Genomic DNA, 25491 nt, shown 5'->3' on the forward strand with positions numbered 1-25491 from the left:
GGCAAAATTCTGTGATTCTGCCCGTGATTTCAGAATCGCAGCAAAACACAGGATGCATTTGCGATACCATTATTTCTTCAGTGCATCCCTAAGCACGAGGCGACGTTAACACAATTGTCGGGCGATAAAACACGCTAAAATCGCTGCAAAAAATGCAGCGCCAAACGCACCTGGCTCTGTGCCAAAATTTGGTACATGAGCTTCTTTGACTCGTTTTTGAAGCAGTGGGAGCCCCATTCAAATGAATGGTGCCGCTCCAAAAACGCACCTCAAAAAACGTAGGTGTGAATGGAGCCTAGAATAGTTGCTTGATGTTGCTAATAATGTACATTTATGTGATTTGTGTGTACACTTATTTTTCTTTTGCACGAGTTTTGAGTTATATTTATCATTTACTTCCCTTAAATACATTTAAACCAACAACATAAAATAAGGGTGGGCACTCACCGATTACACAGCAGTGTTGACATTTCACACAACTTTTCCCAAAAGTAACCCTTGTAAAATGAATTTAATAAGCAATGAAGGAGAGTAAATAACATTAAAGTGGAGCTTCCGCTTTTCGAAACCCTCCCCCCTCCGGTGTCACATTTGGCACCTTTCAGGGGGGAGGGGGGTGCAGATACCTGTCTAGGACTAAAATATATAGATTCATGCATTGAATATGCATATTTTCGCTGCTGCCGCCCACTATTTAGCTGGCCGGACGTTGAGCGCCAGCCAGCTGATTAACGGCAGCTGGTTGGCTGTGTGGAAGTGCCTGCCAGAGCCAGCGGCTCTGATAGGCTTTCCGAGTACAGCCCTGAGGCTGTAGTCGGCTTCCTGACTGCTTATCCTCGGGACGTACCGGCGGTGCGTTCCTTGGATAAGACTGACAGGCGTCTCAGCCAATCGGGTAATCCGATTCTGGTAATCGGTAACCTGATTGGCTGAAGCGTGATCGAGGGCGGGACGAGGGACTGGACGAGGGACATCGAGGGACGGTAGAAGCACGGCTGACCCCAGAAAGGTAAGTGCCAGGGGGGGGGGCATTTTACGGGGCACAGTGGCTACAATTGCGGGGCACAGTGGCGACAATTGCGGGGCACAGTGGCGACAATTGCGGGGCACAGTGGCGACAATTGCGGGGCACAGTGGCGACAATTGCAGGGCACAGTGGCTACAATTGCGGGGGGGAAAAGTGGCTACAATTGATGGGCACAGTGGTAACAATTGATGGGCACAGTGGTGACAATTGATGGGCACAGTGGTGACAATTGATGGCATGGCATAGTGGTGTCAATTGATGGCAAAGTGGTGACAATTGATGGCAAAGTGGCTGCGTTTGATGGCATGGCACAGTGGCTGCGTTTGATGGCATGGCACAGTGGCTGCGTTTGATGGCATGGCACAGTGGCTGCGTTTGATGGCATGGCACAGTGGCTGCGTTTGATGGCATGGCACATTGGCTGCATTTGATGGGCACAATAAGGCTGCAATTGTTTTTTTTTTTTTTTTTCGTTTGCGCCCCCCCAAAATTTTTGAGCACCAGCCGCCACTGCAGGGGGCAAATGTACAAAATCATCAGGGGATCAACTACTTTTCCCCCTCACTGTATGGGGGATGGAGGTGCAGAATGAGGCACCATGAGCACCACTGGATCACCAAAAGTCTAAAAACTGCCAACTGCATGTTCACTGTTACTCTAGAATTCAGGATTTTATTTTTAATTTGGTGGGTGGGGGGCTCTGCCAGAACCCTGCGGGGATTCGGTGTAATAATAATGGTACACTGGCTTCCTTGATTGCCATCTTTTTCAGCACTGCATTTTCCACGACTAGTCTCCAGGTTCTTTTAAAAGGGTGTAGGCATCAGGCATAGCAGAGAGTGTCACACATCAGCTAAATAAAGGCAGTATGAGTGAGTCAGCAGGGAGGGGACACTACCTACAATCACTAAAACTTCCAGCACAAACACTAAGGTCACCTACCTTTATATAGGTCACGGCTGCTAACACTCCCTGAAAAAGACAATGCTGTTATAGAGACAATACACCATGGGGAAGATTTACTAAAGGCAAATCTACTTTGCACTACAAGTGCACTTGGAAGTACAGTGAGGGGAAGCTCTGCTGATTTTATCATCCAATCATGTACAAGCAAAAATGCTGTTTTTTATTTTCCTTGCATGTCCCCCTCAGATCTACAGCGACTGCATTTCCAAGTGCACTTGTAGTGCAAAGTGGATTTGCCTTTAGTAAATAAACCCCTATGTTCTGTACCATTGAGAAACCTGAAACAATGCTGTGCTGATGAATCAAGTACGGAATATAAAACTTATATATGACTAATAAAGTGCAAAGTGCAGGAAATAGAGGAGAAACTTTACATCATTTAAGGGCAAACTGATTTATAGAAATTTCCTGTGGCAACCAATGCAGTTTAGAGAAAAGTAAACACCCAGGCCCGGATTCAGATAGCCTTTACGTCGGCGTATCTATTGATACGCCGCGTAAGTTCTACGAAGCGCCGGCGTATCTTCTTTCTGTATTCAGAAAGCAAGACTTTTTACTTTTTACTAAGATACAGCCGGCGTAAGTCTCTTACACCGTCGTATCTTAGGCTGCATATTTACGCTGGCCGCTAGGTGGCGCTTCCGTAGATTTCCGCATAGAATATGTAAATTAGGTAGATACGCCGATTCAGAAATGTATGTCCGCCCAGCGCATTTTTTTACATCGTTTACGTAAGGCTTTTTCCAGCGTAAAGTTACCCCTCATAAAGCAGGGGTAAGTCATGTTAGGTATGGACGTCGGAAACGAACGAACAGCGTCGTATTTTACGTCGTTTGCGTAAGTCGTTTGCGAATAGGGCTGTACGTAAGTTACGTTCACGTCGAAAGCATTGACAGTTTGCGGCGTAATTTGGAGCATGCGCACTTGGAAACGATCACGGACGGCGCATGCGCCGTTCGTAAGAAACGTCAATTACGTGGGGTCACAAGTAATATAAATAAAACACGCCCACATCATCCACATTTGAATTAGGCGGGCTTACGCCGACACATGTACACTACGCTGCTGTAACTTAGGGCGCAAGTTCTTTCTGAATACGGAACTTGCGCCCTAAGTTGCGGCGGCGTAGTGTATCTAAGATACGCTACGCCCGCCGATAGATACGATAATGTATCTGAATCCGGGCCCCAGTCACTATCTGTTGCATTACATTTTATCCTTTGATTTTAAACAACTGTACAACAATTAATAATAATTCTAAGTATGCAATCACTATTACATACTTAACCAGTTAGCAACCGCCCTATAGACGAAATACGTCTACAAGGCGGTTGCTTAACTCTGGGAGGGCGTCAATGTACGTCCTCCCAGAATCACGCTCCCGCGCGCCCTGTGGGGCGCGCACACGGGAGTCTCCGTGACCGCCGGGTCCTCCGGACCCGACTGATCACGGATCACGGTAAATCGCCGCTGATAGCGGCGATTTACCACGTGATCGCTCCGTCCAATGACGGAGCGATCACTAGTAAACAAACCGGCGTCATGTGATGACGCCGGTTCCTCCCTCTCCTCTCTGTACCGAACGGTACAGTGTGAGAGAGGAGAGGGGAGAGAGCGGAAGCAGCAGCAGCTGCTGCTGCTGCTGCGGGCTGGATCTGTGACACATGCAGTCACAGATCCAGCCATCGATCCCTCCCTGTGCAATACTCTGCAGTACCAGCCATACTCTGCAATGCCCCCACACTCTGCAATGCCCCCACACTCTGCAATGCCCCCACACTGTGCAATACCCCCACACTGTGCAATACCCCAAAATACTCTGCAATGCCCCCACACTCTGCAATGCCCCCACACTGTGCAATACCCCAAAATACTCTGCAATACCCCAAAATACTCTGCAATACCCCAAAATACTCTGCAATGCCCGCAATACTCCGCAATGCCCCGCAATACTCCGCAATGCCCCGCAATACTCCGCAATGCCCCGCAATACTCCGCAATGCCCCACAATACCCCACAATACTCCGCAATACCCCACAATACTCCGCAATACCCCGCAATACCCCGCAATACCCCGCAATACCCCGCAATACTCCGCAATACTCCGCAATACCCCACAATACCCCGCAATACCCCGCAATACCCCGCAATACTCCGCAATACCCCGCAATACCCCGCAATACCCCGCAATACCCCGCAATACTCCGCAATACTCCGCAATACCCCACAATACTCCGCAATACCCCACAATACTCCGCAATACCCCACAATACTCCGCAATACCCTGCAACGTCGTCTATGGGGATTTTTAAGTAGCGAAGTTTGGCGCCATTCCACGAGCGTGTGCAATTTTGAAGGGTGACATGTTGGGTATCTATTTACTCGGCGTAACTTCATCTTTCACATTTATGCAAAAAAATGAAGAAAAAATACTAAATTTGCCAAATTTTATAACAGAAACAAAGAAAAATTATTATTTTTTACAGAATTTTCAGTCTTTTTTCTTTTATAGCGCAAAAAATAAAAAACCCAACGGTGATTAAATACCACCAAAAGAAAGCTCTATTTGTGTGAAAAAAAGGACGAAAATTTCATTTGGGTACAGTGTTGTTTGACTGAGTAATTGTCATTCAAATTGTGAGAGCACCGAAAGCTGAAAATTGGTCTGGTTATTAAGGGGGTTTACGTGCCCAGTGGTCAAGTGGTTAAAGTAGAACAAAAAATAAATAAAAATATTTACAGAAGACAGCGTGCCCGATTCCCCAGAAGACAACGCGAGGAGGAGAAGAATGAAGACTACCAGCGGCAGGTCGGCACTGCTGGGCGAGATCACGTAGATCTACGTCATCTCGCCGTTCAGCCAATAGGGGCGCACGCGCACCACCCGCTCGCCCCTGACGCCGACGCGCGTGCCCGGCGGGCGCGATCGCTCGTTACAGAGCGAGAACCGGGAGCTGTGTGTGTAAACACACAGCTCCCTGTCCTGTCAGGGGGAGAAATGCCTGATCGTCTGTTCATACCATGTATGAACAGCAATCAGTCATTTCCCCAAGTCAGTCCACCCCCCCTTCAGTTAGAACACACCCAGGGAACATACTTAACCCCTTCCTCGCCCCCTAGTGTTAACCCCTTCCCTGCCAGTGGCATTTTTATAGCACTGATCGCTATGAAAATGCCAATGGTCCCAAAAATGTGTCAAAAGTGTCCGCCATAATGTCGCAGTACTAGTAAAAAAAAAAATATTAATAAAAATGCCATAAAACTATCCCCTATTTTGTAAACGCTATGATAGGGCCCAGGGCAGCTTCCCCTCTTGCCCTGCCTTAAAGACGGCCCTGGTTATATGTAATAACACCAGAGATTGTTGATCCAGGAAATATTTGTTTGCCTTGGGGGATCAGGAAGGAAGGAATGTTTCCCCCATTGGAGCGAATTGGACTACACTGTATAGGGTTTTTTTGTTTCCTTCCTTTGGATCAGCTGTGGGTATAGGGCTATATATATGCATGTTTTCAATTTATTTATGATTTTTTTTTTTCTCTTTGTTGAACTAAATGTGTCTTTTTTCAGCCTGACTGTGCAACTATGTAAAATCAGCACTCATCTGCAGTAAATTTTATTTTAGCTTTTAGTGCAGGTACTGATTGCAGCCTTGATTAGTGAAGGAACCACTAACATACTAAAATGCATTTAGCCTGTATTCCGGTGTCACAAAGACAAATGCCTGTATGATTAGGCTCTGATGGAAGCTGCCATTTGTGACTTGTGCTGGGGCAATTGCTTGCTACTTTGTGTTCGCTCTGCTGCTCCTGAACTTGAGTCAAGGTGTAATCATAGAGGTGTCTGCTTCAAGATGGATTTTCTATACTAAACTAGGGTGCTTGAGAGCACCATCTCTTTAATTCCTTGTTGATAAGGAAAGAATAATGATCTGCTTGTACTTTAGAGGGAATGACGCCTCTATGCCGACACGCCCAACACTCCAGTATTCTCATCCTAACACACCTCTGCACCTGGTTGCTGGGAGGGAGGAACATCAGACTAAAAACACCTAGAAGACAGGAGAGAACTGACAGCAAGATGAGTGACTGTACGCAGCAAGGGGTGAGCTCTGACAGCTCAGCTGGAGGCCCGAGTGCAGTGAGACAGCCTGATGAGGATGTAAAAGGCGCACAGAAGATGGTTGGGGACTCTGATCTGAGCGACGACACTGGAAAGAATGTAAGTGCTGATGGAGCGCAAAAAGAAGCCACACACAACAAACAGATGATAAAAGAGGAAACAAATGAGAAAAATCCAAGCAAACTGACTACGAACCAAACAGACAGCAATCCCGTATTAGTAGAAAAAAAGGAGACAGCCAAGAAAGAAGCTAAACAGGCAGAAGGAGACGACAAAGTACTTCCTGAAGAAGGGAGAACTCGGAAAGATACTTCTCCACAAAAAGACAAAGTGACAGCCGAGGGAACTGGAACACGTAAAGAGACAGCTAAGAAACATAAAAAAACATCTCAAGAAAGGAAAAAACATCCAGAGACATCTCACGAGCAAGCCAAGCATAACGAGACAGCTCAGGATCCGGAGACAGCTTACAAACAAGAGAAACACAAAAACACAAGCCAGGGGCTAAATGAGCTCAAAGAGACAGATGAAAAACTTCAAAAAGGGGTCTGTTTGGAAAATAAAAATCACAAAGAGACAGCTTGGGACAAAGAGGACAGTAAAAATACAGCTTCTGAACAGGAGAAAACCACAGAGACCTCTCAGGGAAAATGGAAACAAACAGAGACTCAGAATCAGGAGAGACACTCGGTGAGCCTCCTTGACCAAGTGAAAGACAACATGAGCCTTCATTGGCAAGACAAGAAACAAGAGACATCCCAGGAACACACACAACACAAAGCGACCTTCGAGATCCAGGTGAGACACTCTGAGACCATTCAGGAGCCAGCAAGGTACCCAGAAACCTCTGAGAAGCAGGTTAGACACTCAGAGACCCTAGCACAACACATAGTGACCTCCGAGAAGCAAATAAAACACTCAGAGACTCCTCAGGGGCTAGCACAACACATAGTGACCCCCGAGAAGCAAATAAAACATTTAGAGACGCAGGAGCTAGCACAACACATAGTGACCACCGAAAAGCAAATAAAACACTCAGAGACTCCTCAGGGGCTAGCACAACACATAGTGACCACCGAGAAGCAAATAAAACATTCAGAGACTCCTCAGGGGCTAGCACAACACATAGTGACCACAGAGAAGCAAAAAAAACACTCAGAGACACCTCAGGAACAAACATATCACACAGAGATACCTCAGGAGCAAGCACAACACATAGTGACATCTGAGAAGCAGGTGAAGCACTCAGAGACCCATCAGGTGCAATTACAAGACACAGAGACCTTTGGGAAGCCGGTGAGGCACTCAGAGACCCCTCAGGAGAAAGCACAACACATAGTGACTTTGAAGAACCAGGTGAGAAACTCAGAGGCCTCTCGGGTGCAAGAACAAGATACAGAAACCCTTGAAAATCAAATAAAACAGGCAGATACCCTTCGTGAGCAAGCACAACACACAGAGACTTCTGAGAAGCAGCTGAAACACTCAAAGACTTCTCAGGAACAAGCAAAATGCGCACTTACCTCTGAAAAGCAGGTAAAACAATCAGAGACCCCTCAGAAGCAACAACAACAACACACAGATACCATTGGGAAACAAATAAAACACTCAGAGACCCCTCAGGAACACAAACAACACACAGAGACCTCTGACAAGCAGGTTAAACACTTAGAGACCCCTCAAGGGCAGGCAAAACACATAGTGACCTCTGAGGAGAGAGTACAACTCTCTGAGACCCCACAAGTGCAAGGAAAACAGATAGTGACCTCTGAGAAGCAGGTGAAACAATCTGAGACCCCTCAAGTGCAAGGAAAACATATAATGACCTCAGGGGAGCAGGTACAACACTCTGAGACCCCTCAAGTGCAAGGAGAACACATAGTAGCCTCTAAAGAGCAGGTACAACATTCTGAGACCCCTCAAGTGCAAGAAAAACACATAGTGACCTCTGAGAAGCAAGTAAAACACTCTGAGACCCCTCAAATGCACGGAAAACACATAGTGACCTCTGGAGAGCAGGTAAACCTCTCTGCAACCCCTCAAGTGCAAGGAGAATGCATAGTGGCCTCTAAAGAGAAGGTGCAACACTTTGAGAACCATCAAGTACAAGCAAAACATGTAGTGGCCTTTGAGGAGCAGGTACAGCACTCTGTGACCCCTCAAGTGCAAGGAAAGCACATAGTGGCCTCTAAAGAGCAGGCACAACACTCAGAGACCCACCAGGAGCAAAAACAACACACAGAGACCTCTGGCAAGCAGGTGAAACACTCAGAGACCCCCCAAGAGCAGGCAAAACACATAGTGACCTCGGAGGAGAAAGTACAACTCGTTGAGACCCCTCAAGTCCAAGGAAAACACATAGGGGCCTCTGAGAAGCAGGTGAAACAATCTGAGACCCCTCAAGTGCAAGGGAAACACATAGTGACCTCAGGGGAGCAGGTACAACTCTCTGAGACCCCTCAAGTGCAAGGAAAGCACATAGTATCCTCTAAAGAGCAAGTAAAACACACTGAGACCCCTCAAGTGCAAGATAAACACACAGTGACCTCTGAGAAGCAAGTGAAACACTCTGAGGCCCCTCAAGTGCAAGAAAAACACATAGTGACCTCTGGGAGACATGTAGAACTCTCTACGGCCCCTCAGGTACAAGGAAAACACATAGTGGCCTCTAAAGAGCAGGTACAACAATTTGAGAACCATCAAGCACAAGGAAAACATATAGTGGCCTCTGAGGAGCAGGTCCAACACTCTAAGGCCCCTCAAGTGCAAGAAAAGACCATAGTGGCCTCTGAGGAGCAGGTCCAACACTCAAGGACCCCTCAAGTGCAAGCACAACAAACAGAGACAGTTGAGAAGCAAGTAAAACACGGAGAGACCCCTCTGGAGCAAGCATGTCTCACAGAGACATCTGAGATGGAGATAAAAAAATCTGCAACCCCTCAAGAGCAAACACTACACACTGAGACCTCTCAGAAGCAGGTGAGAGACTCTAACACCCCCCAAGAACCAGAAAAAAACAAAGAGACATCTCAGAAGCAGTGGAGACAATCAGAGACATCTGAGGAGCAGATTGACAAAGGCATTGGAGAAAAAGGTGATCACAAGCAGACCTTGGAGAAGAAACAAATTGACATTGATCATGCAAAGGCAATTCTTGAACTACAGAAACTAGTTAAACCACCAAAATTCAAAGAACTGGGGCCTACAGTCCAAGAACAACAGATGGAGAACCAGGCCTGTCAGTATGCCATGGATCATGCGCCAGTCGCGAAGGAACCTGATACAGATGAAGGCTGGCTGGAGCTCTGTATTATGGAATGGGGTCTTAAGGAGAAGGCAGTGGTCATCCCCGACAACGTCAGCTGGAGAGATGCCTACAAGAAGAAACCCTTTGGAAGGAACTTTTTGAGAAGCCCAAATCCAGAAGGTATGTTGTGTTAAAGGGGTTGTAAAGGTTCTTACCTTTTCCTTCGATTTTCCTTCTAAATGTTTTTTTTCCCCTTCTAAATGTTTTTCTTCTTTGTCTGAATTTCTCACTTTCTGTTCCTCCTCGGTAAGCTTGCCCCTATCATCATTATTCGAGCCGTTCTGGCTGGGGGTTAGTCAGCGTGCTCGCCCCCTCCCTTGGGGCTACATCCCTGCGGGGGGACGCTGTCTCCCCGCAGGGAAGTAGTCCCAAGGGAGGGGTTGAGTACGCTAACTAACCCCCAGACAGAACGGCTCAGATGATGGGGGCAAGCTTACTGAGGAGGAACAGGAAATGAGATATTCAGACAAAGAAAAAAAACGATTATTAGAAACATTTTGGAGTTTATCCCTTTCGTAAATTTTCGTTTGGAAAGTCTGAATCAGATATCGAAAGTTGTGTACACACTATACGAAGATTGAACAATGGTGCCTCATACGGAATGTTTTCTTCCGATTTTCTCATAGTGTGTGTCCAGGTTTAGGCTTGAGGCAATGTATACAGTGAAGCCACCAATTACAGCATTTTAGCTTACAGGGAAGGAAAATTTCAAGTATATACAGTATGTTGGGAGGCCTTGATAGGCTGTGCCTGACTTCAGGATTTTAAGACTACTGTATATTCCACGCTGTCAAAGGTGTGAGAATATTCAGCAATAAAAAATTGTAAAAAAAAATACAGATTTAAGCGATTGTATGATAATTCCGAAATTATCCGAAGCACAAATTTTTCTCGTACGATACCAGATCATAAGATTTTTGTTTATTCAGCACAGTTTTCATTCGAAAATACAATACAAACAAATTACGTCACTTCCGAATTTTTATTCTGTCGTATGAGAATATTCGTTTTTGATCTGCAGACCTGCATGCAGAAAAAAAATAGACGATCATTAGTCCGATAATCTCATGGGGGCAGATCCACATACATCTGCGCTGGGCGCCGCTGTAACTTACTTTGAGTTGGTTTGAATCCTCAACGAATCCGCGCCATAAGTTACGGCGGCGTAGCGTATCTCTTGCGGCGTAAGGGCGCGGAATTCAAATTTGGCGGGTAGGGGGCGTGTTTCATTTAAATGAAGCGCGTCCCCGCGCCGAACGAACAGCGCATGCGCCGTCCGTAAAAACTCCCAGGGTGCATTGCTCCAAATGACGTTGCAAGGACGTCATTGGTTTCGACGTGAACGTAAATGGCGTTCAGCCCCATTCACGGACGACTTACGCGAACGACTTAAAATTTTCAAAATTATACGCAGGAACGACGGCCATACTTAACATTGAGTACGCCACCATATAGCAGCTTTAAGTATACGCCAGAAAAAGCCGAACGGAAACGACGTAAAAAAATGCAACGTCCACTCGTACGTTCGTGGATCGTCGGAAATAGCTAATTTGCATACTCGACGCGGAATACGACAGAAACGCCACCTAGCGGCCGCCGGAAAATTGCATCTAAGATCCGACGGCGTACTAAGGCATACGCCTGTCGGATCTAACCCAGATGCCGTTGTATCTTGTTTTGTGGATACCAAAACAAAGATACGACGCGCAAAATTTGAAATTACGTCGGCGTAATTTCTTTGAGGATCTGCCCCATTGTGTGTACTAGGCCTAAGAGGTGAAATCTAGATGTTAAAGGAAGATGAATTTTCACACATTTTGATTACATTTTACAAGGTTTTCAATTGTATAGGTAAGAGTTAACACTTTTTTAAGTATTTAGGGCCAGATTCACAGCCGAGATACGACGGAGTATCTCAGATACTCCGTTGTATCTCTCAGAGTATCTATGCGACTGATTCATAGAATCAGTTACGCATAGATATCCCTAAGATCCGACAGGTGTAATTGTTTTACACTGTCGGATCTTAGGATGCAGTACCGCGGCCGCCGCTGGGGGGAGTTTGCGTCGTAGACCAGCGTCGGGTATGCAAATTAGGAGTTACGGCGATCCACGACGGATTTTCGCGTTCGCTGCGTCGCCGCTAGTCTAGTTTCCCGTCGCAAAGTTAGTCGTCGTTTTTGGTGCCTTAACTTTACACAGCAATCGTATTGCTGTATAAAGTATGGCCGTCGTTCCCGCGTCAAAATTTAAAAATTAACGTCGTTTGCGTAAGCCGTTCGGGAATACGGAATTACGCTACGCGCGTCGCCATTCAAAAAAATGACGTCACTGCACACAAAGCACGGCGGGAATACCGAAACGGAGCATGCGCAGCAGGTCCGGCGCGGGAGCGCGCCTAATTTAAATGGCACACGCCCATTTAAATTACGCGGGCTTACACCGGAGGCCGCCGGCGTAGTTTTCATCGCAAGTGCTTTGTGAATCAGGCACTTGCGATGAAAACTTGCGGCGGTGTAACGTATCTAAGATACATTACGCCGCTGCACTTCTACCTGAATCTGGCCCTTAGTGCTTTGTCCTGATTGTGGAGCTCTTCTCTCATTTTCCTGTCGCTTCCTCTCACTGTGACACAAATACAAGAAACAAAGGGTGCAAATGTCACTGTGACAATAAGTCACAGACAGCAATAAAAACATTGTCAGAAGTTCTAACCCTCCCCCAACTCTACTTAAATTTGCTTCTGTTTGTGTTCCTATTTAGGAACAAAAAGTGTCTCTTATTCTTCTTTGCACTATCCAAATAGAAAGAAGTTTTGGCTGGAGTTGGGCTTTGCAGTCTTTTTAATTGTGACATTTTTACATGTTTGTTCCGCCTTATTTTTTATGTTTGGTAAGGTGAACTCCAGATTTGATAAAGGGCTTGTAAACCTTTGTGTTTTTTCACCTTAAAGGGGTTGTAAAGGTAATTTTTTCCCCTAAATAGCTTCCTTTACCTTAGTGCAGTCCTCCTTCACTTACCTCATCCTTCCATTTTGCTTTTAAATGTCCTTATTTCTTCTGAGAAATTCTCACTTCCTGTTCTTCTGCCTGTAACTCCACACAGTAATGCAAGGCTTTCTCCCTGCTGTGGAGAAAGCCTCTTGAGGGGGCGAGCAGGAGTGTCAGGACGCTCTCTGTTTTGCAGATAGAGAAAGGAGCTGTGTGTTAGTGGGCGTCTTGACCAGTGGCGGCTGGTGCTAAAAAATTTTGGGGGGGCGCAAACAAAGAAAAAAAAAATTCGCACCACTGTGCCATGCCATCAAACGCAGCCACTGTGCCATGTCATCAAACGCAGCCACTGTGCCATCAATTGTCACCACTGTACCATGCCATCAAACGCAGCCACTGTGCCATCAATTGTCACCACTGTACCATGCCATCAAATGCAGCCACTGTGCCATCAATTATCACCACTGTGCCATGCCATCAAATGCAGCCACTGTGCCATGCCATCAATTGTGGTCACTGTGCCATCAATTGTCACCACTGTGCCATGCCATGAAATGCAGCCACTGTGCCATGCCATCAAATGCAGCCACTGTTCCATGCCATCAATTGTGGTCACTGTGCCATCAATTGTCACCACTGTGCCATGCCATGAATTGCAGCCACTGTGCTATGCCATCAAATGCAGCCACTGTTCCATGCCATCAATTGTGGTCACTGTGCCATCAATTGTCACCACTGTGCCATGCCAAACGCAGCCACTGTGCCAATTGTCACCACTGTGCCCATTCATGCCGCTGTGCCAATTGTCCCCACTGTGTCACTGTCCAGTCATCCATCCACCTCGGAGCTTTATATTATAACCTGCTGGGACTTGTAGTTCTCCATCGTCTCCTGGGGCTCAGGTGCATGCAATCCACCATCTTTGTCCAGTTTTTCTCACTGCTGGGACTTGTAGTCCCATAGATGGTGGATCGCATGCACCTGAGCCCCAGGAGAAGATGAACTACAAGTCCCAGCAGGTTATACATACAATAAGGCTCTGAGGTGGATGGGTGTGGATGGCATGCACCTGAGCCCAGGAGAAGATGGGGAACTACAAGTCCCAGCAGGTTATAATATAAGACACCCATCCACCTAGGAGCCTTATATTATAACCTGCTGGGACTTGTAGTTCCCCATCTTCTCCTGGGCTCAGGTGCATGCCATCCACCTCAGAGCCTTATTGTATGTATAACCTGCTGGGACTTGTAGTTCTCCAATCTCCATCTTCTCCATTAGCCCCAGGAGAAGATGGAGAACTAAAAGTCCCAGCAGTCTAACTACAATAAAAGGCTCCGAGGTGGATGGGTGGGGATCAGGCAGTGAATGTGCATTTTAAAAAAAAACAATAATAGGGGGTGCTTCCTGACGGCAGACATTTAAAAAAAGTTTTCAACCAGCGGGAGGGGGGGGTGGTGCTTCCTGACGGCATGTTGAAGTCTCAATAAGCGGGTGGGGGGGTGTGCCGGCCGCCGATGCTGTTGCTGCTGCCGCCGAAGCACAGAACAGTACAAACTGGGGTGAGGGGAAGACATGGAATGCAGCTTACCTGTTCCACGAACGGGCGCACTGAGCTGGATAGTGCCGACGTCACTTCCTGTTTGTCCAGTGACGTCGGAACTAGCACAGAGACGGGCGGGTGCACATAGAAAGTGTATGCACCCGCCCGCCAATGACAATACTACTGTCAATCGCGCCGGAAGCATATGGCGCGCTGGGAAGCGCCACAATGGCATATTTTGGCTGCCAATGTAGCGCCACGTCTGCAATCCCGTGATTGCACAGACGTGGCGCTACTCCTACCGCACTGTCCCCGGCGCCCGGCGCGCGGACACAGTGCACATAAGGACCTTTTTAGGATTTTTTTTTTTTTAAAGGCACAGGTTTAAATAATTTTTTTTTTTTTTTTTTTTTTTCTTCTGACTGGGGAGGGGGGGCGGCGCCCGGGCGCCCCCTATGGACGGGCCGCCACTGGTCTTGACACTCCTGCTCGCCCCCACAAGAGGCTTTCTCCACACCAGGGAGAAAGCCTTGCATTACTGTGTGGAGTTACAGACAGAAGAACAGGAAGTGAGGATTTCTCAGAAGAAATAAGGACATTTAAAAGCAAAATTGAAGGATAAGGTAAGAGAAGGAGGACTGCACTAAAGGTAAAGAAAGATTTTTTAGGGATTTTTTTTTTTACCTTTACAACCCCTTTAATGCATCCTATGCATTAAGGTGAAAAAACACCTTGAGTGTCCGGCCCCCCGAGCCCCCGTTTTACTTACCCCACCCCCGAATTTCCGTGGGTGCGATCCCACATTGCTCTCTCCACAGCTTGTCAGCTCTTCATTGGATAGATTGATAGCAGCGCAGCAATTGGCTCCCGCTGCTGTCAATCAAATCCAATGAAGCGGCCACCAGGGGGGCGGGGCCAAGTCATACACTCGGCGGCTATGGCCGCCGAGTGTATGACACGGGAGCGCGACCGCAAGGTAACCCCTTCATTAGAGAGCTTCCCACAGGGGGTTAGCTATTGTGGGGAGGAGCTGCGAGAGCCGCAGAGGGACCCCAGAAAAGGATGATCGGGGCCACTCTGTGCAAAACGAACTGCACAGTGGAGGTAAGTAAAACATGTTTGTTATTTAAAAAAAATAAAAACTGAACCTTTAGTACCACTTTAATTATTCTTATATTGGTGTAGCTGCACACAGTGTAAGTATGCATATTGTATACCTAAAGGACTGCTGTGGAAGCTGACAATCCTTGTAGTAGTAGGCGCTACTATAGGGAGTTCTGCAATCTTCCTGGTCCTGTGCCGATTGGCTGCCCAACTGCAACAATAATTATGGGGGAATGCTCACTCACCACCGCTACCAATCACACAACGCCTTATTACAAGACACTCTCTGGATGAAGTAGAGATCATGACATTACTGCCCTTCCTCTCCTTCTTATCCAATCAGAGAACGCCTTGTAAAAATTGGTAAAAATACATGGCATTCTAAAAATGGCGGCAGTGCCGAGTGAGTGTCCCTCTGTAGTCATTGTACAGTGGGGCATTTGCTTGGCACAAGGCCTGATTGCGGTGATCACTGTAGTACCGCTGACTACTACAGTGATTGTCAACTTCCACAGCAGTCCCTTAGGTATGGGATATGTACAGTATATATACATTGTGCCAAGCTGGATCAATGTAAGTATGCAATTAAGATCATACCTGTGTTTCAAATTTAAATACCCTATTTATCGGGGTATTGCGCGCTCCGGCGTATAGCGCGCACCCCTAATGTGGACCCGCATTCCTGTAAAAAAAAACATTTTAGTACTTACAGTTTTGGTGTCTTGCGCGGCGTCCATCGGCGGCCTCGTCGGGTCCGGCGTCCGTCTGCGGCTTCGGTGGTGTCCTCCTCGTCGGGTCCGGCGTCCGTCTGCGGCTTCGGTGGTGTCCTCCCGGCTTCTCCCGCACTGTTACCCGTCGAATCGCCGCTTCCCGCGCTCAGTTTGAATGCCTGCGCCGACATATGCTCTGTGACGTTTATGCGTGAGCACGAGCAAAGCCGAGCCTGGCTGAATGTAGCCGAGTGTACTGCACTCGGTATATGTCGGCGCAGGCATTCAAACTGAGCGCGGGAAGCGGGTATCAGCGTATATCGCGCACCCACGATTTTCGTGGGTAAAAAGTGTGCGGTATACGCCGATATATACGGTATAATGATTAGTCTCAGAAGCAGGGTAGATAAGCTACTACAATGACAGCCTAGAGCCAGCCATAGATGGATTGAATCTCGGTTTAGCAGGGACCGGCCGAGATTCAATCCATCTATTGGCAGACTGGTTGTACCCACGATGATTCATCAATTGGCTTGGGTACAACCAGTCTGTCTGACTTTTTATATGCAATTTCTGCTGACGACTATAGCCGCTAGCATCATAATCATTGTGTTCTGCCATCCGGGAAGGCTTTCTGCTGGCAGAACACAATAGCGTTGCAGGAGGGATTCCCTCATCAACACCAACTATGTTGATGGGGGGAATCAATCGATTTTCTTTCCTGTCACCCAGGGATGGACTGGCCATTGGGACTACAGGGAGTTTCCCGGTGGGCCGATGGCTCAGTGGGCCGGCTTCAGTGACAGCGGACCACCGCCCCCCTCCGCTCCTCTGTCTCTCCCCTCCCACAGCGCTCACCTCCTCTTCCTCCCTGCAGCGCTCACCTGGGGGGAAGAAAGAAGCAGGGGGAGGACCAGAGGAGCAGGGGGGGTGACAGAGGAGCATGGGGGAGGGGACAGACAGCTGACTCAACAGCTATGGCCTGAAAGTTTCTCACTTCTGCCTAATCTTGTCCCATAAGGGGGGGCACCAAACTGATTATTTGCCTCGGGTGAAATAATGTCTAGCTTCCCCACTGGTACTGCCTATAAGAGTAGCAGTACCAGCCGTTCTACTCTAATAAAGTAGAACGGCTAGTGGCTAGTAAAGGGGGAGAGGGGGCTTGGGTGGCCGGGGGTGCGGGAGTTGTCCGGCCGCCATGGGAGAGACCTGTCAAAGTGGGCCAGTCTGGATGAAGTCCAGGGCCAAATTTTTGTCCCAGTCCAGCCCTGCTGTCACCCATGGAAACAGGAAAGATAATTGAATCATCTATGACTTGCCTAACTGCTTAGTAACTTTTGTAATAACATATTCACCATACAGGGAGTGCATTGTTTTCAGTGAGTCATAGACTTGCATTGTGAGTAGATGTATTACACAACCACTGTGTAGCACTGCAAAGTAGGAAGCCGTGTCTTCATATGTAATGAACAAATATGGCGGCTCCCATGTACAGTACATATATTATTTAAAATTAAACATCAAAACTAAAAAAAATCACACATCAATACAATTATTTACAAAAGTTGACATTTTACACATGTACCCAGCTTTTACATATATAAAGTATATAAAAGGTTGTGCGTTCCATTTAAAGCATAGTTAAAGCTGAGGTCCACACAAAAAGTGAACCTCCGCTTTTCGGAACCCCTCCCCCCCCCCTTCCGGTGTCACATTTGGCAACTTTCAGGTGGAGGGGGATGCAGATTCCTGTAGAATACAGGTATTTGCACCCACTTCCGGGAATGGACTCCCGCGGGAGTCACGCCCCTTCGCGTTACCCCCCCCCCCCGCTGTCTTCTGGGAAACACACTGGACCCAGGAGACAGCGGGGACCAGTTACTATGCACCGCGTGACACACGCATGTAGTAGGGAACCGGGCAGTGAAGCCGCAAGGCTTCACTGCCTGATTCTCTCACCGAGGATGGCATCGGGGGCAGCCGAGAGACGAGCGATTGCTTGGCCTTGGCTGCCGAGATCGCGGGCGCGCTGGACAGGTAAGTGTCCATCTTTTAAAAGTCAGCAGCTGCAGTATTTGTAGCTGCTGGCTCTTAAAAAAAAATTCGGGTAGACCTCCGCTTTAAGAGAAATGTCAGAGAAAGTCTCAACTTCCTATCAGCACATGTGTTCAAATTCAGTGACTAAAAGCATTGAAGCCAGACAACTAGCATTTTTAAAGGGACGGGTCAACAATTGAAGCCTCAATGTTATTATCATGACTGGTTTGCTTTTACGGCTTAAAGACCGCCCCATATACACATACTGTGGCAGGGCGGCTCTTAAGCGCAAAATCGCGTACCTGTACAAGATTTCTTTACCCTGGTCTGGGGCGTGCACGCGCTGCCGGAGACCCGCTCCCGCTGTGATCCGGCGATCGCTCGGAAAGAGCAGAAGGGCATTTTGCCTATGTAAACAAGGCAGATCGCCGTTCTGTCAGAGGGGAAAATGGAGATCTTGTGTTTATGCTAAGCGGAAACATGGATCTCTGTTTTCCTTTAGTCAAAGCACATCCCCCACAGTTTGACAGCACCCCCTAGGGACACATTTAACCCGTTACCCCTGATATTAACCCCTTCCCTGCCAGTGTCATTAGTGCAGTAACAGTGCATTTTTTTTTGCACTGATCACTGTATTGGTGTCGCTGGTCCCCAAAAAATGCCACTTAGTGTCAGATTTGTCTGCCGCAATGTCGCAGTCCTGCTTAAAATCACTGATCGCCACCATTACTAGTAAAAAATAAAAAAGTCCCTAAATTGGTCCCATGGTTTGTAGTTGCTATAACTTTTGCACAAACCAATCAATGGTATTATCAATGGTAACCTTATTGGTATTTTTTCTTACCAGAAATGTAGCAGAATACATATTGGCCTAAATTAATAAAGCCATTTTTATTTTTTATTGGATGTGTTTTATAGCAGAAAGTAAAAAATATATATATATTTTTTTTCAAAATTGTTGGCCTTTTTTGTTTATAGCACAGAAAATAAAACCGTGCTAGCTAGCGAAGTGAGGATCAGGATGACAGTGCTAGCTAGCGAAGTGAGGATCGGGATGACAGTGCTAGCTAGTGAAGTGAGGATCGGGATGACAGTGCTAGCTAGTGAAGTGAGGATTAGGATGACAGTGCTAGCTAGCGAAGTGAGGATCGGGATGACAGTGCTAGCTAGTGAAGTGAGGATCGGGATGACAGTGCTAGCTAGTGAAGTGAGGATCGGGATGACAGTGCTAGCTAGTGAAGTGAGGATCAGGATGACAGTGCTAGCTAGTGAAGTGAGGATCGGGATGACAGTGCTAGCTAGTGAAGTGAGGATTGGGATGACAGCGCTAGCTAGCGAAGTGAGGATCGGGATGACAGTGCTAGCTAGCGAAGTGAGGATCGGGATGACAGTGCTAGCTAGTGAAGTGAGGATTAGGATGACAGTGCTAGCTAGTGAAGTGAGGATCGGGATGACAGTGCTAGCTAGTGAAGTGAGGATTAGGATGACAGTGCTAGCTAGTGAAGTGAGGATCAGGATGACAGTGCTAGCTAGTGAAGTGAGGATCGGGATGACAGTGCTAGCTAGTGAAGTGAGGATTAGGATGACAGTGCTAGCTAGTGAAGTGAGGATCGGGATGACAGTGCTAGCTAGTGAAGTGAGGATTGGGATGACAGTGCTAGCTAGTGAAGTGAGGATCGGGATGACAGTGCTAGCTAGTGAAGTGAGGATCAGGATGACAGCGCTAGCTAGTGAAGTGAGGATCGGGATGACAGTGCTAGCTAGTGAAGTGAGGATTGGGATGACAGTGCTAGCTAGTGAAGTGAGGATTAGGATGACAGTGCTAGCTAGTGAAGTGAGGATCGGGATGACAGCGCTAGCTAGTGAAGTGAGGATCAGGATGACAGCGCTAGCTAGTGAAGTGAGGATTAGGATGACAGTGCTAGCTAGTGAAGTGAGGATTAGGATGACAGTGCTAGCTAGTGAAGTGAGGATCGGGATGACAGTGCTAGCTAGTGAAGTGAGGATCAGGATGACAGCGCTAGCTAGTGAAGTGAGGATCGGGATGACAGTGCTAGCTAGTGAAGTGAGCATTAGGATGACAGTGCTAGCTAGTGAAGTGAGGATTAGGATGACAGCGCTAGCTAGTGAAGTGAGGATCGGGATGACAGTGCTAGCTAGTGAAGTGAGGATTAGGATGACAGTGCTAGCTAGTGAAGTGAGGATCAGGATGACAGTGCTAGCTAGTGAAGTGAGGATCGGGATGACAGTGCTAGCTAGTGAAGTGAGCATTAGGATGACAGTGCTAGCTAGTGAAGTGAGGATTAGGATGACAGCGCTAGCTAGTGAAGTGAGGATCGGGATGACAGTGCTAGCTAGTGAAGTGAGGATTGGGATGACAGTGCTAGCGAGTGAAGTGAGGATTAGGATGACAGTGCTAGCTAGTGAAGTGAGAATCGGGATGACAGTGCTAGCTAGTGAAGTGAGGATCAGGATGACAGTGCTAGCTAGTGAAGTGAGGATCGGGATGACAGTGCTAGCTAGTGAAGTGAGGATCAGGATGACAGTGCTAGCTAGTGAAGTGAGGATTAGGATGACAGTGCTAGCTAGTGAAGTGAGGATCGGGATGACAGTGCTAGCTAGTGAAGTGAGGATCAGGATGACAGCGCTAGCTAGTGAAGTGAGGATTAGGATGACAGTGCTAGCTAGTGAAGTGAGGATCGGGATGACAGTGCTAGCTAGTGAAGTGAGCATTAGGATGACAGTGCTAGCTAGTGAAGTGAGGATTAGGATGACAGCGCTAGCTAGTGAAGTGAGGATCGGGATGACAGTGCTAGCTAGTGAAGTGAGGATTGGGATGACAGTGCTAGCGAGTGAAGTGAGGATTAGGATGACAGTGCTAGCTAGTGAAGTGAGAATCGGGATGACAGTGCTAGCTAGTGAAGTGAGGATCAGGATGACAGTGCTAGCTAGTGAAGTGAGGATCGGGATGACAGTGCTAGCTAGTGAAGTGAGGATCAGGATGACAGTGCTAGCTAGTGAAGTGAGGATTAGGATGACAGTGCTAGCTAGTGAAGTGAGGATCGGGATGACAGCGCTAGCTAGTGAAGTGAGGATTAGGATGACAGTGCTAGCTAGTGAAGTGAGGATCAGGATGACAGTGCTAGCTAGTGAAGTGAGGATCGGGATGACAGTGCTAGCTAGTGAAGTGAGCATTAGGATGACAGTGCTAGCTAGTGAAGTGAGGATTAGGATGACAGCGCTAGCTAGTGAAGTGAGGATCGGGATGACAGTGCTAGCTAGTGAAGTGAGGATTGGGATGACAGTGCTAGCGAGTGAAGTGAGGATTAGGATGACAGTGCTAGCTAGTGAAGTGAGAATCGGGATGACAGTGCTAGCTAGTGAAGTGAGGATCAGGATGACAGTGCTAGCTAGTGAAGTGAGGATCGGGATGACAGTGCTAGCTAGTGAAGTGAGGATCAGGATGACAGTGCTAGCTAGTGAAGTGAGGATTAGGATGACAGTGCTAGCTAGTGAAGTGAGGATCGGGATGACAGTGCTAGCTAGTGAAGTGAGGATCAGGATGACAGCGCTAGCTAGTGAAGTGAGGATTAGGATGACAGTGCTAGCTAGTGAAGTGAGGATCGGGATGACAGTGCTAGCTAGTGAAGTGAGGATTAGGATGACAGTGCTAGCTAGTGAAGTGAGGATCGGGATGACAGTGCTAGCTAGTGAAGTGAGGATTAGGATGACAGTGCTAGCTAGTGAAGTGAGGATCAGGATGACAGCGCTAGCTAGTGAAGTGAGCATTAGGATGACAGTGCTAGCTAGTGAAGTGAGGATCGGGATGACAGCGCTAGCTAGTGAAGTGAGGATTGGGATGACAGTGCTAGCTAGTGAAGTGAGGATTAGGATGACAGTGCTAGCGAGTGAAGTGAGGATCGGGATGACAGCGCTAGCTAGTGAAGTGAGGATCAGGATGACAGTGCTAGCTAGTGAAGTGAGGATCGGGATGACAGTGCTAGCTAGTGAAGTGAGGATTAGGATGACAGTGCTAGCTAGTGAAGTGAGGATTAGGATGACAGTGCTAGCTAGTGAAGTGAGGATCGGGATGACAGCGCTAGCTAGTGAAGTGAGGATCAGGATGACAGTGCTAGCTAGTGAAGTGAGGATTAGGATGACAGTGCTTGCTAGTGAAGTGAGGCTCGGGATGACAGTGCTAGCTAGTGAAGTGAGGATCGGGATGTCAGTGCTAGCTAGTGAAGTGAGGATCGGGATGACAGTGCTATCTAGTGAAGCGAGGCTCGGGATGACAGTGCTTGCTAGTGAAGTGAGGATCGGGATGACAGTGCTAGCAAGTGAAGTGAGGATCGGGATGACAGTGCTAGCTAGTGAAGTGAGGATCAGGATGACAGCGCTAGCTAGTGAAGTGAGGATCAGGATGACAGCGCTAGCTAGTGAAGTGAGGATTAGGATGACAGTGCTAGCTAGTGAAGTGAGGATTAGGATGACAGTGCTAGCTAGTGAAGTGAGGATTGGGATGACAGTGCTAGCGAGTGAAGTGAGGATTAGGATGACAGTGCTAGCTAGTGAAGTGAGAATCGGGATGACAGTGCTAGCTAGTGAAGTGAGGATTAGGATGACAGTGCTAGCTAGTGAAGTGAGGATCGGGATGACAGTGCTAGCTAGTGAAGTGAGGATCAGGATGACAGCGCTAGCTAGTGAAGTGAGGATTAGGATGACAGTGCTAGCTAGTGAAGTGAGGATCGGGATGACAGTGCTAGCTAGTGAAGTGAGGATTAGGATGACAGTGCTAGCTAGTGAAGTGAGGATCGGGATGACAGTGCTAGCTAGTGAAGTGAGGATTAGGATGACAGTGCTAGCTAGTGAAGTGAGGATCAGGATGACAGCGCTAGCTAGTGAAGTGAGCATTAGGATGACAGTGCTAGCTAGTGAAGTGAGGATCGGGATGACAGCGCTAGCTAGTGAAGTGAGGATTGGGATGACAGTGCTAGCTAGTGAAGTGAGGATTAGGATGACAGTGCTAGCTAGTGAAGTGAGGATCGGGATGACAGTGCTAGCTAGTGAAGTGAGGATTAGGATGACAGTGCTAGCTAGTGAAGTGAGGATCAGGATGACAGCGCTAGCTAGTGAAGTGAGCATTAGGATGACAGTGCTAGCTAGTGAAGTGAGGATCGGGATGACAGCGCTAGCTAGTGAAGTGAGGATTGGGATGACAGTGCTAGCTAGTGAAGTGAGGATTAGGATGACAGTGCTAGCGAGTGAAGTGAGGATCGGGATGACAGCGCTAGCTAGTGAAGTGAGGATCAGGATGACAGTGCTAGCTAGTGAAGTGAGGATCGGGATGACAGTGCTAGCTAGTGAAGTGAGGATTAGGATGACAGTGCTAGCTAGTGAAGTGAGGATTAGGATGACAGTGCTAGCTAGTGAAGTGAGGATCGGGATGACAGCGCTAGCTAGTGAAGTGAGGATCGGGATGACAGTGCTAGCTAGTGAAGTGAGGATTGGGATGACAGTGCTAGCTAGTGAAGTGAGGATTAGGATGACAGTGCTAGCTAGTGAAGTGAGGATCGGGATGACAGCGCTAGCTAGTGAAGTGAGGATCAGGATGACAGCGCTAGCTAGTGAAGTGAGGATTAGGATGACAGTGCTAGCTAGTGAAGTGAGGATTAGGATGACAGTGCTAGCTAGTGAAGTGAGGATCGGGATGACAGTGCTAGCTAGTGAAGTGAGGATCAGGATGACAGTGCTAGCTAGTGAAGTGAGGATCGGGATGACAGTGCTAGCTAGTGAAGTGAGGATCGGGATGACAGTGCTAGCTAGTGAAGTGAGGATCGGGATGACAGTGCTAGCTAGTGAAGTGAGGATTAGGATGACAGTGCTAGCTAGTGAAGTGAGGATTAGGATGACAGTGCTAGCTAGTGAAGTGAGGATCGGGATGACAGTGCTAGCTAGTGAAGTGAGGATCGGGATGACAGTGCTAGCTAGTCAAGTGAGGATCAGGATGACAGCTTTGAAGTCTGCAGCTTCACAAGTTGTCTGACACCTTCCATATTTCTGTGAGAAGCTTTTCTCTGTACTCTACTCCTCCTCCCGCGTCTTTCTCACGCTATGTCTCTTCCATCTGTCACTGTACCAGGCAGGCTGTAACCTGTATGTTCATTCATGTGTTGTTCTATCAGGTTTATCCACCAGCCAGCCTCCTCCACAAGAAGAATTTGATCCACCTCCTGAGAAGAAGCCCCTGGAGACATTAGGTCAGTACCATGATTGGAAGACACAAGTTTGACTTCTTTCCAAGTCTCTACCTGTTTGTTTTGTTCTATGATTGTGTTGCCCACACCCAATGTATCACTGAAGGGAACACACATTGTCAACCTGATTGCCTTTTGATGCTTTGGAGTGATGAGTAACATGAGGATAGGAAAGGGGCATTGGTAGGTACCCCGAGGTAGACCTGAGCCATCCCTGGGCAATGGCATTAAAATGTTGCAAGCCTTCCAGCATACCATGTCAGTCGGGGTAATCTATACTTTTTCTTGTTGAATAGTTTTATTAGTTTTGTTCAATTGTTCAAAAAAAATGTAAAAAAAAAATGTAACATTGTAAAAGAGCTTCTGTAAAGAGATTAAAGGTACTATGAGAAACCTAGAATCGCGATTTGAACCATGTATTTGTTTGCTATTCGGCCCGTTCGCCGAATAGCAAATTGGGGTGTTCGCGGCAAATTCGAAAGCCGCGGAACACCCTTTAAAAGTCTATGGGAGAAATTAAAAGTGCTAATTTTAAAGGTTAATATGCAAGTTATTGTCATAAAAAGTGTTTGGGGACCTGGGTCCTGCCCCAGGGGACATGTATCAATGCAAAAAAAAGTTTTGAAAACGGCTGTTGTTTTTCGTAGTAGTGATTTTATTAATGCTAAAAGTGAAACAAAGTCCCAGACATTGCATCCTATTATAAAGCGATGGCTCTGGTGCGTATACTGCACTGGTGCCACGATGAAGGTAATAGAGCATGGGTACTAATGGAGACAAATATGGCCGGGAGGAACTTGGCGGGGGAACCATGGATACCAACAAAGGCCAGGGGATTTTCAGAATGGGCATCCCCATTAACTCGGAACACACTGGCAGTATGGGATAGGATAAATCAACTTGGCAAATATGCCCCAAAAACATGCCCATTTGCGCCCCCTAAAAGTTTTGAACACCAGCCACCACTGGCTTGTAGCCTGGCTGTCATGTTAAGCTTGATGTTTAACCACTTAAGGACCGCCTCCTGCACATATACGTCAGCAGAATGGCACGGCTGGGCACATGTACGTACAGGTACGTCCTGTACATGTACCCAGCCGTGGGTCGCGGGCGCGCTCCCGATTGCCGCTGGGGTCCCGCGATCGGTCCCCGGAGCTGAAGAGCGGGGAGAGCCGCGTGTAAACACAGCTTCCCCGTTCTTCACTGTGGCGGCAGCATCGATCGTGTCATCCCTTTTGTAGGGGGACACAATCGATGACGTCACTCCAACAGCCACACCCCCCTACAGTCGTAAACACACATGAGGTCACACATAACCCCTTCAGCGCCCCCTGTGGTTAACTCCCAAACTGCAACTGTCATTTTCACAATAAACAATGCATTTTAACCACTTAACGACTGCCCACTGTATATATACGTCCTATTTTTAAAGCT

General features: G+C 47.5%; 1 protein-coding gene across 3 annotated transcripts in view; it reads left to right on the plus strand.

The window, feature by feature from the left end:
- Positions 1-5929: 5929 nt before the first annotated feature.
- NCCRP1 (NCCRP1, F-box associated domain containing) overlaps positions 5930-25491 on the plus strand; it is a 32168-nt gene continuing 12606 nt past the window's right edge. The window contains exons 1-3 of one of the 3 annotated variants that reach the window (XM_040323351.1): positions 5930-9184; positions 9224-9542; positions 23986-24060. In XM_040323351.1, the coding sequence (XP_040179285.1) occupies positions 5945-9184; positions 9224-9542; positions 23986-24060 (3634 nt within the window). In that variant the 5' untranslated portion in view covers positions 5930-5944. Of the gene's footprint in view, positions 9543-23985; positions 24061-25491 lie in introns of all 3 variants that reach the window. The other 2 variants (XM_040323352.1, XM_040323350.1) reach the window with 2 other exon arrangements.

This window comes from Rana temporaria, chromosome 9 (assembly GCF_905171775.1).
Source record: "Rana temporaria chromosome 9, aRanTem1.1, whole genome shotgun sequence".
Classification (NCBI taxonomy): domain Eukaryota; kingdom Metazoa; phylum Chordata; class Amphibia; order Anura; family Ranidae; genus Rana; species Rana temporaria.